This window comes from Lissotriton helveticus, chromosome 3_1 (genome assembly GCF_964261635.1).
Source record: "Lissotriton helveticus chromosome 3_1, aLisHel1.1, whole genome shotgun sequence".
In the NCBI taxonomy this organism is placed as follows: domain Eukaryota; kingdom Metazoa; phylum Chordata; class Amphibia; order Caudata; family Salamandridae; genus Lissotriton; species Lissotriton helveticus.
Window position 1 is genome coordinate 1,815,253,697 of NC_136061.1, and position 19,543 is coordinate 1,815,273,239.

Sequence of the window (19,543 nt, forward strand, 5' to 3'; positions counted from 1 at the left end):
AATTCCAAATTGAATGTCCATATAAATTCTTTATTGTAAGTCCTTCTACTGGACACTTGAGACCATTCTTCATCAGTTGATATGAGTACAGGTGCTACAACTCAACAGATACAATGGTAATCTTCTTCTAATACATGTGATAGTGTGAAACAGCCAACATGTATTTCGCGAAAATGCTTCGCTGCTTCAGGGCTTAGAAAAATAGTTTCCAAATACACTAAATACGATTTCCGATTCCCAAATTTCGTCATGATCCGAAATCTCAATCGATAGATTTTCTCGGGAACAAGCATAGGCTGTAGCCTACCATCAGTGCAAATGTCATAACACGTGTTGGCTGTTTCAAACTATTACATCTATTAGAAGATTACCGTTGTATCTGTTGAGTTGTAACACTTGTACTCATATCAACTGATGAAGAATCATTTTGGTGTTGTCTCCGTTTAGTTTTAATGAAGAATTTTGCCATCCAGCGCACCACTTTCTTGCTATATAAAACGCTATATAAAATCGCATAAATAAATAAATAAAGCAGGGGGCCAGCTGAGATCCAGCCTCTGGGGCAAAGGAGACTATGTGGAAGTGTGGGAGCATGGGAGCACTCAGTATTTGGCATATACCAGTGTTATGTCTTTACTTTTACTATTTTACTTCCCTGTCATTACTTTGACACTTTTACTTTCCCACATTTATTTCAACCTACCTTTGCTCCTCCTATATATACATGAAGGTGAAAAAATATTCACATTTTTTATTTAATTAAACTAAACATGTACCTAATATTAATAGGAAACCTAAGCCAATATGCCCTAGATTCATTTAAAACAATGTAATTTAATACTTTTATTGTAATCATAGTGTTAACCATTAACCCTTTCTCTAAATCTATTTAATTAGTTTAAATCAAATTAAATTAACATATATTATTTTCAATACATTCTTACCATAAACCTAAAAAGATTTAAGAAAATAACTATAAAACATATGCTAAGCATCTTGCTAAATCAAACATTATATTTTATCTAAAGATCTATTTATAATATCACTTAATTATTGCAATACTAACTCAATTAATTTTACATTAAATATCAGAAAAGTAAATATTTACAATCAGACTAAACCTAAATTAAACAAAAGCACATTATTATAAATTATATGGCTACTAATGCAGTGATTTGTTTTAATCCAACAGTAAATTATTTTTATCTTAAGAATTGTTTTCCTGATACTAAAATATATTTGGAAAATCTTCTCATCAGGAAGTATTGCATTCAGTATCTCATCAAGAGTTCATGAGAGAGGGCTTTTAGATTCTCTCGAATGCCTTCCTGGCTAGTTACTGCTGAACCAGATATTAATGTGGTGAAAAATATCCTACAACCTAAACAACTGGAGATCCATGAACATGCTCAAGTTACTAAGGAAATAAGAAATGGTTCTTAGGGGAAGAAAAAACAAATAAAAAAATGAAAGCATAAACAATTTGTAAATTAGGATACGAGATATCAAGGAATGGCTAAGCTTTTAAAAGTATTTAAGGGTGTGATGAATGTGAAAAGTGAGTTACCCGAGGGTGGAAAAGAGACCTTTTTTGTCAATAAGGATGAATGTTTTCTTGACAAACCTAATGGTTTTATTGATTTTTAAACACTTGTCATATTTATTTTATTAAGTTAATTTTGACCATATTTTCAATATTCGCTTCGAGGACATGCTTTTATCCTTTCATCTTAATGGAAGGAGACCCCACAATTATCTAATGAGTGCTACTAACAACAGCTTTTCCTGCAACCTGCTCAATTCTATTGCCAAAATATCCTTGCTTCCGCCCGGCCTCCACTATCTTGTGGCTATCTTTGAAAATTTACTTCTATTTAATAACCAAAGTTAATGCTCATATCCATTGCCAAAGGTAGTCTGCTACCTGCTACTGCATGGCCCCCAACATTCTGTCTTCTTGTTTTGTGTATATACCAGCAGACCCCTCCCTGCATATCATGGAAATACTGAAAGAACTAAGTAGGCCTGGCAGGTGAGGCTTAGACTATTGTGGACTTCTTGGAAAATGTATTTGTATTTAATAACAAAAGCTTACTAATAATTTGCAAGCTTTCTCAAAGTACAATTACTAGATTCAAATCTATTGTGAAAAAATAGGACATACAAAAGGACATATATTGAAACACATGCACCAGTGTGTCAGAGAGTAATTGTGTTTGGTAAAACAAAAATACAAGTCAACATTTCGAATAAGAAAATAGGGAATTTTATAAAACAAAATGGGATTTATTTTCCTAACTGACTTGCATTGAAGCAGAGGTGGTTTTAGACATGAAAAATCTAAAATTAAGCCTTTCTGTCTGTAAAAATCTAAAATCTCCAGCCTGTTTCAGGTGTGTTGGTATTATGTACAGGGCCTTGAGGAATGTTCAGAGCAGAGAGATAAGGATGGCTTAATGGAGACTGGGTAAGGAAATAATGAACAGCAGGTAAACAATGTCTATGTTGCATGATTAATGCCATGTTTCATACAGAGGCAACGGCAGCTATGGCATTAGTGTAATTTAAAGAAGGTTTGTTCTATAGTAGTTCCATATAGTTGGTCTAGTTGGGGTTTAACACCTAATTTTGTGATTGCGGTGGTAGATTATTTCTCTAAATGATGTAAACATTTGGTTAAAACATCGTGACTACAAAAAATATTGCAAGTCAGAAATATTGAAGGTAAGTATATCAGTTTCTTAGTTTGTTAAAATAATATTGAAGTGTAAAATATAATTTACAAAATATTGTTTAATTATCTTGTTTTATTATATTGTATGACGTTTTTTGCTATTGTGATTTTTTTTTTATTAGAGCAAGATTAGTAAATCACTTCCCTCAATATTTTTACACTGGAAATAGTATGGTAAAGTCTGGCCCCGCCCATGTATGCATTTTCCCAAGTGTTTGCAGGGTTAAAGTTACCATGGTGTACTTGAGTTCTTTTTATTCTGTACTTTTTAATGATTTTGCACCGGAGTGAGATTAGTAAATGATACATTGTTCTGTATTTGTTGAGATTCTTTGAGCATGTTGAATTTAAATGTAATGCTTTATATATTTGTTTTCTGTTAAATTATTTTTCTGTTGTGTTTTGTTTAAGTAATTTAATATTTTTAGAATGCTTGTAAGCATTTGAAATCTATTATTTATTGATACATATTAAAAAATATGCTTTAATACGTTATGGATGCTTCTATAACTTTGAAATTATCTATGTTTATATTGTGGACTTTTTATTTAAATTAACCATATGTACTTCACAACTATTTTTCAAAAATGTTTTAACTTTTATTTAAGGAGTTAAGACACCGCTTAACAAACCACAAATCTCCAATGCCAGCAATTGCCGATGGTACCCCTGAATAAGGTAGTTTGACTGAAGTGTGTCAGGGAAGGACATCACGTTTCATATTTCTATGAAACATTATTAAAATGTTGCCTTGCAGTCAAGTGCATCTCCTTCTTCTCTCTGGGCATTGGAGATTGTGATTTGATAAGCTGTGTGCCCTATGCAGCTGGAGTGTCACCACCTCGTTAAAGACTATTGCTGTACCACCTGGAATATTGTGGCGGCAGGTACTATTGCAGATTTCTGCATAGAGGTCTGGTGTTTGCCGGATGGGCTACATGTGGGACAGCAAGTTTAATGACTGGACTAAGGAACATGAAAGGATGACCAAATGGAGGGTTTTATTGTTTTAAAAAGCAGGGATATAGAATGGAATTATTTCATTTGAACTACCAAGACCAGAAAGCATTGGGATTGTGCTACAAGTGGTGAGCTCCGTGTAGGACAAATGGTATACATTATCTACACCTGCCAGCAACTGCAGGTGGTACCCTTGAATAATGTTGTTTGACTGAAATGCGTCAGAGAGGCAAATCGTGTTTCATGTTCCAATGAAGCACTATTCAAATGTTGCCTTACAGTCGAGTTTATTTCCGTCTTCTCTCTGGGCATTGGAGATTTGTGGTGATCTATCTATCTATCTATCTATATATTTTTATATATATTTTATTGATATATATATTTATATATGCCAAAAAATTTAGAAACACTATCATTTTGTAGTTGATATTTGTTTTACTCTACATTATATGTATGTGAATTTGATGTTTTGTTTTCTGATATTTTGTCAAAGCGATTCAGTGGAATTACTGAAAGGCAATATAGCACAATTGACTTTAAGTTAAATAAAGACTATACAGAGGTTAATCGTACAGACCTCTGATGATTGCAGAAGATGTGTCATTGTGCGTCTACCAGACTTTTTGGATGAGCTCTGTGTTTCTCCTCCAGTGTAGCCAACAAACAGAGTCCACTAGTAGTGACCCTTGATTTTACACAGTACACCATAATAGCACAAGGTCAGGGGATGCACCCAAAGTATATCGCCTATGCACTTACTACCAACCTATGTTGTAGTTCCTAGGCACAAACCTTTTTTTATAGGTATCCCTGGTGGGGGGAAGGAGACTATCAACCTTATTCTGTGTCAAATCCAGACAGCTTCGCCTTTACTTCATAATCCCATTCCATTGAGGTGTGAAAGCCACATTGAATGTGAGGTGTACCATTGAAAAACTATGTCCTGAAGATATATTGCCTTACGGGCATCGGAGTATGCCTGTACAATATAATGGTTCTTCTCTAGTTCATCTTCATCCTTCCTCAATGTATGAGACCCTGCCCGAAATTCTGTAGGCAACTGCTCAGTGCCAGTCAAGTGCATCAAACCCAGATAACTAGTGTCCCCTACCAGAGTGTAGCTGTACTTCAGTTGGACATCTGAAACAGATCTTGTGCGACAAGCCACCTAATGGCCCATAAGATATTATGGTAGCTCCTCTTTCTAGTCCAACACTGATTCAACTTAGCAAAACCATATTCATACCATACCTTAGTCATGATAACAATTGTGAAGTAGTGGACCAGCGCACCAGTCATGACTGCTACTGTGTTGGCACGTTCACGAACAAAGTCCCAATCAGATTGTGTGAAGTAAACAGTCATTACGACCCTGTAGATGACGATAGCCTGGGCAATGCCAATCAGGATTGTGATCTATAATACAAGAAGATAACAGCATAGATGGAATCATGATGCAAACGTTCAACTTTTTAATTATTCTGATCAACAAAACAGTATTACCAAACCCCTTCAACAACATCTGTACTATCACATAACATAACATCACATAACATACAGCTGATTCACCCAACTCTGTTACTACTGAAAATGAATTCCACCTCACATCTTAGCATTTATGGCCCAAGAAATAAGACCTAGCCTAGAGATGATCTGGTACATCTGCAAATAAACAGCCTTTCGCTGTAAGACGTGAAGTCATTATACAATAAGGTAGAAATGAGAGTTACAGTAAAAAGTTATAAAGAGCTTTAGAAGGTTATGTTAAGAAAAACAAATGGATGTATTTGCAAAAAAATGAGAGGAAACATTCAGTGTGTCAACGGATGGAAAACTCAGCATGCCAGAACGAAGAGAATCTGCACTGTGCTGTATACAATGAGGTACAATGTTCCTACACTAGCTCTTAGTCACCATTGAAGTCTGATAATGGGTATTTCATGCTTAGAGTGTGAATTAAAAAAAACATGTTATTGCACCTTAGTGGTATGCATGAGTGTAACTTCCACTAGGAAAATGAGCTTCTGGGAGACAATAGGTATCAGGAAGTTTTGTAAGGAATAAAATAATCTCTACTATATGGAAAAAACATATTGAAAGTTAATAACTACAGTCTTGTGGCCTTTTTAAGGTCATCAGTATTAACCTCATCTCTCTATATGGTCATAGGACACCTCTGTGACAGGCCATATTTTTGGAATGTATGATAGGGATTACTTTATCTTCATATATAAAACTCGATGATATTAAGTAATGGTCAGTAGAACTGCATTCATATTCATATTCGATGTCATCTGTGATGTCATCAATAATGTAGTTTGTGTGGGAGCATGACCATCAAGATGGCCACAACACAGATATTTTTGATGCTCTAGACGTTACCCCCGTAATTTAAAAGTTATCTGTGGTTTAAAATTATATTTATTTGTTTTATTTATTTAGAGTTTTTAGTAAGCGTAAAACCACCTTAATTAATGGCCACTGAGTACTAACTCTGTGCACCAGTGAGAGGAGAGGGGTGAAAAAATATAGCAGTGATTCATTCCAAAACCTTGGACATGAGGTAGTCCATACCACAGATGTGAGAAACAAACCGGCCTTAGGTGTTTGAAGCTAGGAGTCTGTGAATCGAATTCCCCGGGAGGAGATTGACAAGATGATCATCAAAAGGGGCTCAGCAACATGTCAAAGGTGCAAGATAGGCTGTGGAGCAAATCCCACTGGTCTCTACCCCTCACTGAAGGACCAGAACACAGAGGCAGAATGGTTTTCCATCCTGGACTGGGTGCTGGGAGTCTAGGTTCTGAAAACAGAGGTATGTCAGAACATGCTGCAGTGAGGCAGAGAGTTTGGGCCACTGCTGGGTGACTTCATGGGCCCCAGTGGCAAATGGTGGGTGCACCAAAGAATGAATCTGGGCCCATGTGGGAGATAAAGCCAGAGGGAGGCTTCAGAATGCAGACCTATGCCTGGAAAAGTCTACCACTTCACATGAGCAGCAGGTTGGAATGCAACATGATGATGTTGGTTCTCCCTCTGGGACCTCAAAGGAGTTGGGTACCAGAACCTGGTTCACACTTGGCTGGCAGCTGAATGAACCAAATGGAATCTCCCTGTTTGACTGTCCGAAAATGTTATGTAATTCTCTCGCGTAGAGGTCTGATAGTACTCCCAACATATATTTTTTGGCATGGGCACAGCTGAATATATATTACAAAGTTGGCACCATAGTTTATGTTATTCCTGATCTCAAAGGTTGGACTATTATTGTAGCACAAGGATGTTACCTTGTCCTTTGCTGGTTTAGAAACCCAACAGTGACCACATTTATGAAAGCCATTTGCCTCTGCTGACCACCAAGGTACAACATTTGAAGAGCTACGACAAAGAGGACTAATGATATTTCTTAATGTACGTCCTTTACAAAAAATAATGCTGGGATGTGGAGAGATATAACCACTGATCACATTACCTTCCTTCAAAAGATGCCAGTATTTATTTATGATCTTACTAAGTCTATCAACTTATCTATAACAAGATGTAATGAGTTTTATTGCATCTTGGGCAACCAGGTTTCTTTTATTAGCATCCCTCATGGTATTTCTTCTATTTGGTTTTACAGCTTTGGCACTTACAGACACCACTATTTGTCTTCCATAACCTCTTGCCAGAAACCTCTGCACAATATCACAAACATTCTGTCTAAATTCATTATCCAAACTACAATTTTTTCTAGCTTGTACCATTTCTCCAAATAGAATGCCAATCAATTGATTTCTCGTGTGTGCACTAGATTGCAAGAAGTTTCTTTTCTGTACAACCAACGTTAAAGTGTCATATTAGTGACAAAAATTTCCACATCTAAAGAGGGAATACTTTCTTCACTGTAATTTAGAGTAAAAATCATATTGTATGGTTTTGAGTTCAGATATGCAACACACTCTAACAGATCATCAAGGAATCTAGTCCCGATATTCAGAATATCATCTATAAATCTTCTCCAATAGTGTATGTATTCTATCTATTTTGCACCTCTGGGTCCCAGACCTGCATTTCCTCAAGTCAACCCATGAACAGGTTGGTATAAGAAGGGGCAAACCTGGATCCCATCACTGACTCGCATGTCTGATGATACCGTTTTCCATTATAAATGAACACATTGTTTTCAAGGATTAGCAAATCATGTGTAGAATTATACCCACCCAACAACACTGTTTATCTGGATGACATGTTTAAGTAGTAATGAGAGTTTTTTGTATGAATCGGTGACAGAAAGACCATGGTACTGGTAAATGGGACCTTGAGTCTGCCACTCTGCCATCCAAGGGTTGCAACCTCTTACACCATTTTGCCACAGTTCCCTCTCTTTCACTCCACAAGTAAACACTGTGGTGACGGGTGTAAACATGTAACTACCTCTCCTTTGAAAAATCCTCCCACTCCTCCACATGACACACAGTGTCAAACTGATACAAGCCTTCATGCTGGTACATCTTGGCTACAGCAATATCATCTAGTCTGGCCGCCCCAAAATCTTATTGCTTGACTTGAATAACTTCGAGACCAGGCAGCCAGACCAACCTTTGCAAACAGGATCACATCAAACCCAGCTTTCAAGCACAACACTGGCTGGCTGCCACCATCAAAAGCAAAGTCAAGGTCTTGGTCAGCATAAATAAGGAGAGATGGAAAATTCCCCATATAACTGGAGAAAGTGGCACCTCACTATGCTCGAACCAGGGCCCTCCTCTCAATCCTCACCGACTGGATCAATGCTTATTACAGACGATTAAATGTGGAGGAAGGTAAAGATGTGAAAATGCTCTCAGCTTGAGCCACAGTTTTGAATCCAGCCAAAAAGTGGTTGAAAACTGAACTATTCAAGCTTACTTTAAACTGAACTCAACACAGATCTGGGCTTGCAAATGAAAAATGTCACCCATGCATCTGGATTTACCATTCTGGGTAGGTAGGGACGGGTTTTCGTGGACAGGAAGTAATGGCGCCCAAGCAATATTACGTTTATATTATGTAAACACAAATTAGGTATGGTGCTATCAGGAAGGGGAGACCCTCAAACCCCTCACTTTGTGCTGAAATCCAACACAATCTACAATTAACAAAAGTCCTGCGCACTCATACAAGATAATACATTGAGTAGATGAATGTTGAAAGTAATGGAGCCAATCCAACGTTGGAATCTTTGTTTTCCTTTAATTGGTCATCAGACATAAGTTATACGCAGCCAGCCGACACGTGTTTCGTTGGGGAAAAAATGTCCTCCAACTCTTCAGGGCTCTGTGTCTGAATCCAAAATTGAAATAACCCAAAGCCGGTGATAATTCCAACCCGGTAGGGTATATTAAATCTCAGTACGACGGATATTTGCATCAATAGTAGAATACAAGCCGATCTCAGTATTAGTCAAATGTGACGCCAGTTCCAGCAAATACGTAGAGTGCAGGTCAAAAGTTAGTAACGTCACGTATGAACTGAAGATATGTGATCGTGTGCAAGCTCGTTCGAGGTTCGAATTCCAAATGTATCCCGCTTCCTGGCGTCTTCACACAATCCCGGGGTAGATTTACCATTCTGCTCTAGTTACCACCCCTAGGTCAAGCATTCTGAAGCAACTTAAAAAGAGACATGAAACGCTTATGAAAGTCCTTTCTAAATAATTGTCACCCACAGTAGAACAGATAACAGTTAACAAAAATCATGAAAAGAACAAATATAAAAAACAACGATGATGTGATGCAACATGATATAAGGTGGATAGAAATCAGCTGGAAAATCGTTCACATTTGAGAGAATTTCTCAGGGAAATATGAAAAGTCACAAATTAAGGAAAAAAACAAACAGTTGGTTCTACAATGTGATGGTAAGAAAAATCTACACTGCTTCGAGCACAATGAGACCCAAAAAAGGAAGGGTAGAAAGAATGCGGCTTGAGCTTCAAAGTGAAGAGCCCTAGAGGGTCATGAAGTTGGATAAGTGAAGAAAGGGGAATAACAGATCATGAAAACATTTAACACATGGCACGGAAAATGAAAATAAAAATGCAGCTATCAAAAAGAAAAAAGACGGGGATGAGATGAGAGCACACAGTGGACGATTAAGGCGATTATTGAAGATTTTAACATAAACTGAGGAAGGGTGGAAGAGTATGCAGGAACACCAAATAGAACTTGATAGCAATCACCAAGATAAGATATCATTGTGTTTTTGCATCATTGAGTGTGATGAGATAAATATTTAATCTGCAATCACCAGAAATAGATGTGATTTGCTGTGGAAAAGTGCAAGAGCAGTCGATGACCCAATGAGATTTAGCATATTCGAGAAGATGTGCAGACAAAAAAGCAGACACATAATTGGTGGAGGAATATACCGTTGCAGATAGATTAATTCATGGGAAGAATCAATTGCATCATGTCTTATTAATGGGATGGACTAGTAGCAGTGAGACAGCTTAAGACAGCATCAGGAAGTCAAGGAGTACTGAATGATGAGAAAGGCCAGGGCAATCATCACAGATGTAATATCTTGTAGCTGCAGAAGCGAGTTTGCAGGCAAGATGTTATCAATGATTTCGGAAGTTGAAGTACTACGTTCTCAGACCCGGAAAACATTTCACCAAAGATTTGTAATATATTATATTTTAAGAACAGAGGCACTCTCGTACAGCCTTGTCACTTCACTTAACTTTGTAGTTGAGGAAAGAGGTGTGAGAGGTTTTACATCTCTCTAACTGGTGTGTCTGTTGAAGATGTGTCTGCAGCGGCCCCCTAGGATGCGGCCCGATGATAACTTTGGCAGGGAAAGTCTTGTGAAAAGTTATCTGGGAGGACGCAGTCTAGGTTTCTAAAATTGACCGCAGTTCTCCTAATATCCTGGGATGATGAAGCATGGAAGGATATTTACGGACTGCAAGACGGGATGGGAACGATCAGGGTTGTGACGCTTTGAGCCCAAAAAGGGGAGTTTATGGAAAGTTGCTCATGTCTGTTCCGTGACTGGATGTGAGAAGGTGACAAATATGTACTCAACGCACTTGAAAGAAGAGTCTTGTTGTTTTTGTACAAGTTGGCTTCTGAGAGAATTACAAGCACTTGACTTCCACCATTTATTTTCTTATTTTAGAAGAGGAAGGTGTCATTAGCTAGCAGTAGTTCAAACAAAGGGAATAATCTGTGATAAAATCCTGCTTGTTGAGGAAAAGTTTAGTAGTGAATCTGGTGTTGAGCAGAGCTCTGGTGAAGGTGGTTGAGCTTTCTAGTGTGACTAAATTGATCCTAATTGTTCAGAAAAAGGCATTGGGGTTTTGGGATGAGTGAACAGAGCCAAAATCAAGGTGGCCTGAGTTGATCAGGATTCATGTAGGGGTCTATTGGCACTAAAGGTGACATTTTGGAAGTGTGCCTCGTATCATCAGTTCCTCTGCAGTCGGTACCACCTAATGTGTTAGAGTTTCCACTTGTACCTAGAGACCTACAGGTTGTTTCAGAGACTGGATTACCTAAAATGTAATGAAAAGTGGAGGAGCAGAATATGTCATGGGAGAAGAATGGACATACAAACAGGCATTGCTGGTTGCTGTTTTGTTGTGGGGGGTGTCACCAAGCTATTGGATCGCAGTTTGAGTTGATGAACCGATAGTCATTACCTAATCTGTAGAATAAACCATGTTGGGTATAGAGTTTCATTTATTCTAGACCTGTATTGTTGCATACCTTCATTTGTTACTCACCAGTTTTGTTCCCCCTCAAAACTGAGAGTTGTTGGGCTTTGAGGCTTCCCTTCCTGACCACAGAGTTTCTGTTATTGTGTAATCATATTAGATGGGCAACAAGACTTCCAAAAACAAAGAAAAGGGACAACTATAGACATAAATGAAAATTTAATGTTGGCAGTGATCGTATACCAAAAAAGACTAAAACAAAAGCACCCTCTGACATAGATGTTGAAAATGAACCACGCTGTTATATCTGCACATACCAATGAGAAAAACTGGATATAGAAAAGCCAATAAATTCCACTGATCCCACGACTGCGTTTCCTTCTGAAGGTTTTAACTGGCTTACGTAGAACTCGGGCTATCCCACACCAGACACGAATGTCTCCTTCACTGCAGTTTTCTTTGTATCCTACGGCCTATAATTCTGGACTTACAATGGTGAGGCAGGGCCACATCTACCGAGGTGATCGGGCTGGAGCATTGCCTGGACTTGCATATAATAATAATTTGCATTTAATAATTAAAGGAAACATTTAGGGCTCCTTTTGAATATGATATATTTATTTGAAATGTGCAGTCCACACTGTCAACGGCTGGGGCGTAGCTTGGTCAGTAAGATTCGTGGGGTTCAAGCATCAGATTTTCCAACAATCATGCTGGTTGAAGTACATTATATGAGAAGCAGAGCATGAGAGGGGCTTAAGCAGCAGAGGAGAGGAAGAGGAGTGTGGATTGTTAGGGGTACTTAAAGCTCAAAAGTTTGTCAAATACAATTTTTAAGACCTTCAAAACAGAAGTGAGTATGTGTTTTTTTGTCTGTATATTTCCGTAAACATCCCAAGTGAAATCCGACAAACACCTTACCATACCCAGCTTAAAGCACCTGTACCCAACTATTTATTAGAGAATGCATATACAGGGCTCGACAAATCCACTCGCCCGGGAGAATGGATGAGGACGAGCTATTTTTAGGTCCTACTCGCCCTTTCTGGTGAGTAGGAAGACAAACTAACCTTTGTCCTCTACCTTTTAAAACGGAACAAAAGTGACAAGATAAGATTTAAAGGCATTTTTATTGCTCACAAAGGGACTGAGCAATAAAGATGCCTTTAAATCCTGTTAACTTGTCACTTTTGCTCCGTTTTCAGAGACGGAGGTCAAGTAGGTTGCAGTTGGTTCGAGGGCGAGCCCTGATATATTTATTAAGGGGGTGTAACACCCCCTCTCCAAGCAAGCGGTTGTAAGGCGAAAGTGGGAAGAGGGTAGTGCTAGCCTGTGGAGTCTATGAAGATGCTACGTGTTCTCTCTGTAAAATAAGCAGGGGAATATTTACAAGCCCCTTGCTGCACATTTGCGCTGCCAGAGTGTCACTTTTGTGATGCTCCGGAGGCGCAGTGTGCAGACCCATATCTACAAGGTCATGCAAAGCCACTTTGCATGGTTTTTCGTGGCTAGTAAGGCAAAGCAGCACAAGTCGCTACCTTGCCTTACTCTGAGTCAAAGAGGCATTCCATGGGCATTGCGGTGGGTGTTCCCACACAACACCTGTAGATTTTGACACAGTTCCAGATTTACATAAATCTGTGAATGCGTCAAAATCGTGTGCCTCAGGGGTGGCGTAAGTAGGAGAAATATCTTTATATTTCCTCGTTTTTTTCTCTTTCTATGTGTGCTGCGTTCTGCAGCACACATACAAAGAGGAAAATGCCGCTTAAGATTGTTTTTGTGCAAGAAAGTGTCCCTTCCTGCACATAACAATTCTGCCAACAACGCTGACACCTTTGCACGATGGTGTAAGCATTCCTGCATTGTCACACGCCAGCTAAATGTCACCGACCCTTTCGAACTGGCCTAGTGTGCTGCCCTACGTCAATTTCTTGTAAATAAGCCCCCCAGTCTGTAGGCACAATATGGATTCATTTGGGTGAGTGGGGCCATACAAATGTTGCAAGTGCGCTGTGCAAATGATTTTAACATTATGTTTTAATAATATAAGAAACAGGAATACACAAAAGCTCAATCATTTGCACAGCATCACGAGGAAATGGCCATAATGAATGATAAACATAGATATATGGGCCACAGGGGCCAAATGAGAATAACTTTGCAATACCAATCGCAGTGATCTACCAGTGCAAAAGTGGCATTTTTGTAGACTGATACATGATTACAATTACTGCAGTGAACTTTTGGTGCAAATGTCACTTTTACACCGGTTAGTCAGTGTCAATTACATCAGTGCCAAACTGCACTGCAATGGCCTCCGAACTTTAGATGACTTGAAAGAAAAGTCTTCTAGTTAAAGATGAAATTCCTATTGCTCCTCTCACCTTCTATTTGTACTAGAAAACCCCTTCACTCAAGAACATAAAACAATATGCGCAGATGGATGCAAAGAAATGAAAAAGACTGTACCATCACAGCAACACCGAGGAGAATGAGTGTACTGTGTAAGTAGGAGTGTTCATGTTTCGGGATAGTGCAGTCTGGATTATTAATGATTTCCAACGCCATCTCTTCCTGTAGGGAGAAAGAGAAACAGAAGATAAATGACAGTCCTGGAATCCAGAGTATAGATATCACAGACCAGTGCATAGAGATCGTGCACCTAGGTCACACTATGGCAAACTACAATTCTATGGAGGTTCAAAAGACTCCCTTGGGTCAACGAGCCAACAAGCTCACCTGGGCTGCACCTGTGTGCCTGTAGAGTGGTACTGTGACCTGTGAAGACTTGGACAGCATTTTAGCAAACCCTGATGACTTTTCTCTGCTCTGTACTACTTCTGCTCTCTACTGATGAAGGGCTAAACCCAGAAACACGTGTCTAGAGATAACAGAACTATCTGCACCAACTTTGGTGAAAAACTACAGCAACTTTGAAGTAAGTGTACTGCATTTACCAGAATTCAATGGGGAGAACTGTGCTGGGATGAGAGGCAGAGTGCCCCCTTCCCCCCTACAATTCTATGGAGACCTGCAGTATATATGCTAGTGGTTAGTTTTAGGCAATTTGTCACAGGGCTTTCTATTAAGCATGTTTTGATAGGAGAACATTCAGTATTGAATCACTTACTCTTTGCAGACTGTTAATTTGGCTACCCAACGTTGTCAGTGTAAAGCTGCTATTTATTTCTCATTTTGAAGTAGCTTAGGGCTTTTGCAAACAGGCCGATTCATAGAATCGGCTCGTTTACGCATGCAATAAAGGCTTTTTACATTTATCAAACCCTATTTTATGATTCTGTAACCTGTTATTGAATCGCAAAATGGGTTTGCATTTCGGTATTTGGAAAGGGCGTGCTTAGGGCGTCCCCTCCAAATACTGAATCGCAGTGGTATGTATGAATATTTTCTGACCGTAAATGCGGTCGCAAAACATTCGCATTTTATCACCAACTTCAAGCATACCCCTTACCCTTTGTGAATGTTTGTAAAATGTGAATGTTTGTAAAAGCATTTTTTAAGAGCAGTCAGTGGTCCATTGCCTGCTCTTAAAAAAATGAAAGGAAAACGTTTTGTAAAGCAGGCCATTTTCCTTCAAGGAAGATTGCTTTATTTAAAAGAAATCACAGACATGGTGGTCTGCTGACCTTAGCAGGCCACCATCCCTGTGATTTTTGGGATTCCTAATGGATTGCTAATTACGACCGGCCTCATTAAAATGAGGTAGGTCATTTACGACTGGGATTAGCAGAAAGTGTTGAACACACTTTCATACATACCGTTTTGCGATTTCCTAATTGCAAATTGCAAGGATTCACAATTCAGGAATCGCAAAAGGTGTCTTCATACACCTTAACCTTAAGGTTAGAAATCTCTGGGAAAATAGCAGCTACACAAGGACTGCTTCATGTTGTGCCAAAGAATGGTGGTTTGGAATGCTACTCCGAGCAATTGCCAGTGGTTAGCCCAGTGGTGGCTGGTCAATTTATAAAGCAGTGGTGCTATCTATCAGATGAAAGGTCATAAAACATTAGTAAGGACACATACAAACATTCACACAAATGCTCACATAAACACACACTGGTGCACGCTTGCAGACAGGCACAAAAACAACATGAACATATTCTCACACAATGTGGAAACTTACCAGGGCCAGTGAGCAGCGCAGTTTCCTCTGCAAATCGATTCCCAACTTTCAGAACGCCCAAATAAGGTGCCAGAATTAGGTTCTTTTTCCTTTATAATGACTTCTGAGAGGGCATAGGGGCGCATCTGGCATGCTGCACTGCCTGACCCGAGTGCAGCATGTCAGATATGTATTGCACCTGTGAAAGACATGCGTAATACAGTTCTGGTGCAGGGCAATATTGCAGTTTTTACATCTAAGGAAATGATCGGTGAGATCATTTTGTTACATATAAAAGCTGTAACTATTTTGAGACATAACATATCAGTGCAACATGATTGTTGGGGGTCACCGCCCCTATGGAGAAGCCGCCCCTGGGTTAGACTTATTACAAGTATTCCTCCCTTCACCTTTGGTGTGTTTAATGTACCACCTAAGTGGCAAGGGGATAACCACACCTGGGTCTTATGCTCACTGTACCACTGGAACCAAACTACACCTGACTGATAAGGCCAAATCAGGGTGAAAATGGTCTTTGGTTGCTTGCATTCCGGTTCAGGAAGGACCTGGTCTGGCAGTTCAGGCTAGACTCCTCCTGTTGGAGAAGGCTCAAGACTGATTTGCACATAGCTGGGTCCAAACTGAGGTGGCATGGTGGGCAGAAAAATGATGAATTGGAAGGCTACCCGAGCAATTGCCAGTATGCCACTGGTACGCCACTGTACTACTACGCCACTCTACTCTACACCACTTTAATCCACTCAACTTCACTACTCTACGTCACTCCACCCCACTTCACTGTTGCCACCTAGTGATTATTAGGAATATTTAGCTGAATGGATTACAATTGATTATATTGTGTTGTGATACAGTCGTTTCAAGATAGTGGCCATCATTTTCACTCCGTTTTCTATTTTTGAACACAACATATCGTTGGTGATGTTTCTCTATGGACATGTGATCAGGGTCTTAGGGCCAAAACACATCGGAGTTTGTGTCACATTAATGTGTCACATTAAGATCACAGAACTGCAACCTTCCTGAGTGAGCTCTTTCATTAGTTTGGATTACTACTGGTATGTGTATTATTAATTTAAATTAGTTAAGGGCTAGGATTAGGGCAAATTATTTTGAGACACTAGTTTCAGCTCTTTTAAGGATGAGGATGGTCTAATGCATATAAATTAAATACTTTGAGGGGTTGGGTTAGAATTGATAATTTAACAATTACAAATTAAGACAATTATTAATTAAGGGCCAGGGCTAGATACATATTTATTGAACTGAAATATAGATTAAAAAGTAAAGAATAGGATTCAGTATTTATGTTTATTATGAAATGTTATAGGGCTAGGTTTAAAGTTGATATTAATGTTATTTTAAGATGACTTAATAATTACAATGAAATTAAATTAAATTAGGGAAAGAGTGTTAGAATTTGGTTCATGTTTTTTTATTTGATTAATTCATTTAAAATACTTGGGCGAGTTCATAGTTAAATGTAATATCAATTAATTATATAACATAGTAAAGTATGCATAATTCGATACTAATGGAATTAATTGAAATAAATTAAAAGTTGTGGTTAGGGTTAGTTATTGAAAAATTACGTTTGAATAATTAAAGGTGAGGGTAAAGGTTGCCATAGTAAAATTAATTAAAATATTATTAATTTATTTAAAAAAGTTAAATGTAGTTTTAGGGTTTAGGTAGTGGGGTCAACACAGAGGAACATACATTCAGTGTTTTAGATGCCTCTTCAGCTACGCATGGCATGCTGACGCATAAACCTCTCCTTTCCTGCCCTATTGCCTTATTGCCTCCCCCAATGGTGGATGGTGTACAGAGAGTTATTTTCAGTGGTTTAGACACAGTAAGACTCCCAACAGTACAGAATAATTAAATCAAAATCATGGGAACTGAAACAAATCCCTTGTAGACCTAACAACAAAGAAAGCATTATGGACGGTAAAATTGAGAACCAAACAAAAAAAGAGTTCCGCAAAGTGTGTAATATGTTTTCAGATTTATCAGCGAAATTCTTTCAGTGGTGAAAATCTAAGGCTTCAGTTGACAGAGGGATGGAAAAAAGACAGTGACCACACTCCATACAAACTGCATGCACAAATAAGACTTCTGTTGGATTCAAAGAGAACGCGTATTCTTTAAAGAAACAGAACACGAAGAGCATATATATTACGTGCCATAGCTGCTGAGGAAAAAGGTAACATCGACCGTCTGAAAAATATTCATAAACGACTTGCCTTCACTTTCCTGATTTGGCAGAACCACAGAAAAGAAACGAGTGTGCAGGGCTTGTTCCAATTAGTGCCAAATGATGGTTGTACTTTACATGTGTGGGTGTTTACCCTCCAAACCTCTTGCACACTATCTGTGTTCAGAAGAATAGCTTGTGATCGCCATCAATCTGGAGATGCCCGAGACCAGTCACCTCGAAACGAAAGCCCTGCTCATGCCAGGCCCAGCCTTTTGAGCCAGAAATACCCTAAGGCAAGGGCAGTGTTGACGGTCCCTGAACCACTCACCTCATCCTCATCCCAGCTGTACAGGTTCCACCACGTGACATCCTTCGCGCGCTGCCGCTTCCACAGCTCCAAGAACACGGTTGCTGAAGGTACACAAAACATGTCAAAATCAGCACAGCCTGTAGCCATGTATTTGTTTTATGTTGTTACGGCTTACGAATGTAAGCACACAATATAAAATACATAATATTACAAAAGTAGAGAACAGCACTTGGCGAATTCTGTCAAACTTATCACATTTTATACAAGTTTCATATTTATAAAATATGAAGACAAACAAATAATACAGACGAATAAAGAACAGTCAGCTACCATATGTAGAATTGGTCGATCACTCCCATCAACTCAATACCAAACCTGCGCTTCGAACTTGACCTTATCGGCTAATTCTCCTTAAACTAATAAGTATTGGTACAAATATTCTGATAGGTTTCATTTTCCGATGCCCCGCCCATTTGCATTTACATTTATGAGTTAGCAGGATGTGTCTAACATGGTATATTCATTTATGCATTCTTGCTCATATTCCTCATCTACTATTCATTTATGCGTGTTATACTATCATGTTTTCTTAGCTTAGCTTGTGTGCCACCATTTTGGAAGTGTTTCTTTCTGCGTGCGAGTCGCACTCACTCACCCCTCCCGTAGGAATAGAGAAAAGAAATGCTAACGCAGTAGTTTTCCCTTCTCAGCTAACTGTGGCCGAAACTATAACAAATTCATTATCAGGGAGGTTCTCATATGCTGGAGACGCTGAGGCCCGGCTCCGCGGCCTTGGGCAGAGATAAAGAAATGTTGCCATTGCAGGTGCAAATGCCTCTTGTGTGAGGCCATTGTTCACTCCTCCAAGGGTCCAGTATTTTTCCACACTGGGCGTGTTTTACTCTACTGTATCCTGATATAATGTACTGCTGTGTTGGGATGGGTCAGTCCTCTCGGCGCACTCTTCTGGGTGAGGTCGGACAGGGCCCTCTCATATGGGAGTTTGTGGCCTAATAAAATTGCCTTATTCATTCTTCTCCACTGTCCGGCTGACTTATTATTGGGTAACTATAGGTGAGTGCGGTAAGTCACTCGGGTGGATTTGAGCCACAATTATCAATTCAAAATAGCCCACCTAGCCACCTCTGTGGACTAACACCTCCTGCTCTGGAACCCAATACCTAGACTAAAAATGTATTTAAACAACATGTACTTTACAAACACGATGTTGCAATCAAACACATTAGTTCATAGATTAAGCATACACGCCTGGCAATTAAAGTTCTTTTCTAAAGTGCAAACGTGCTTAACCAATAATTGTGTCAGACTCCAGAGCTATACCTAACTCTTAGGAGATTTCAAATCACCAAATTAATCCAATGATATATATAAACAATTCAAAATCTCATAGTGATTTCCTTCAGATGCATTTACTTCACGTCTCACCCTCCAAATGTATGTGTATTGCGGCTTGCCACATGATTCAGAACTGTCGCGCTATAGTACAATAC

At 39.0% G+C, this 19,543-nt stretch overlaps 1 protein-coding gene across 4 annotated transcripts in view; it reads right to left on the reverse strand.

Annotated features, from left to right (window-relative positions):
- ANO9 (anoctamin 9) overlaps positions 1–19,543 on the reverse strand; it is a 769,113-nt gene that overhangs the window by 158,229 nt on the left and 591,341 nt on the right. For all 4 annotated transcript variants that reach the window (XM_078682729.1, XM_078682726.1, XM_078682727.1 and 1 more), the window contains 3 exons: positions 18,051–18,133; positions 13,848–13,952; positions 4,946–5,110 (listed from right to left, as the gene is read on the reverse strand). In XM_078682729.1, the coding sequence (XP_078538855.1) occupies positions 4,946–5,110; positions 13,848–13,952; positions 18,051–18,133 (353 nt within the window). The remainder of the gene's footprint in view (positions 1–4,945; positions 5,111–13,847; positions 13,953–18,050; positions 18,134–19,543) is intronic.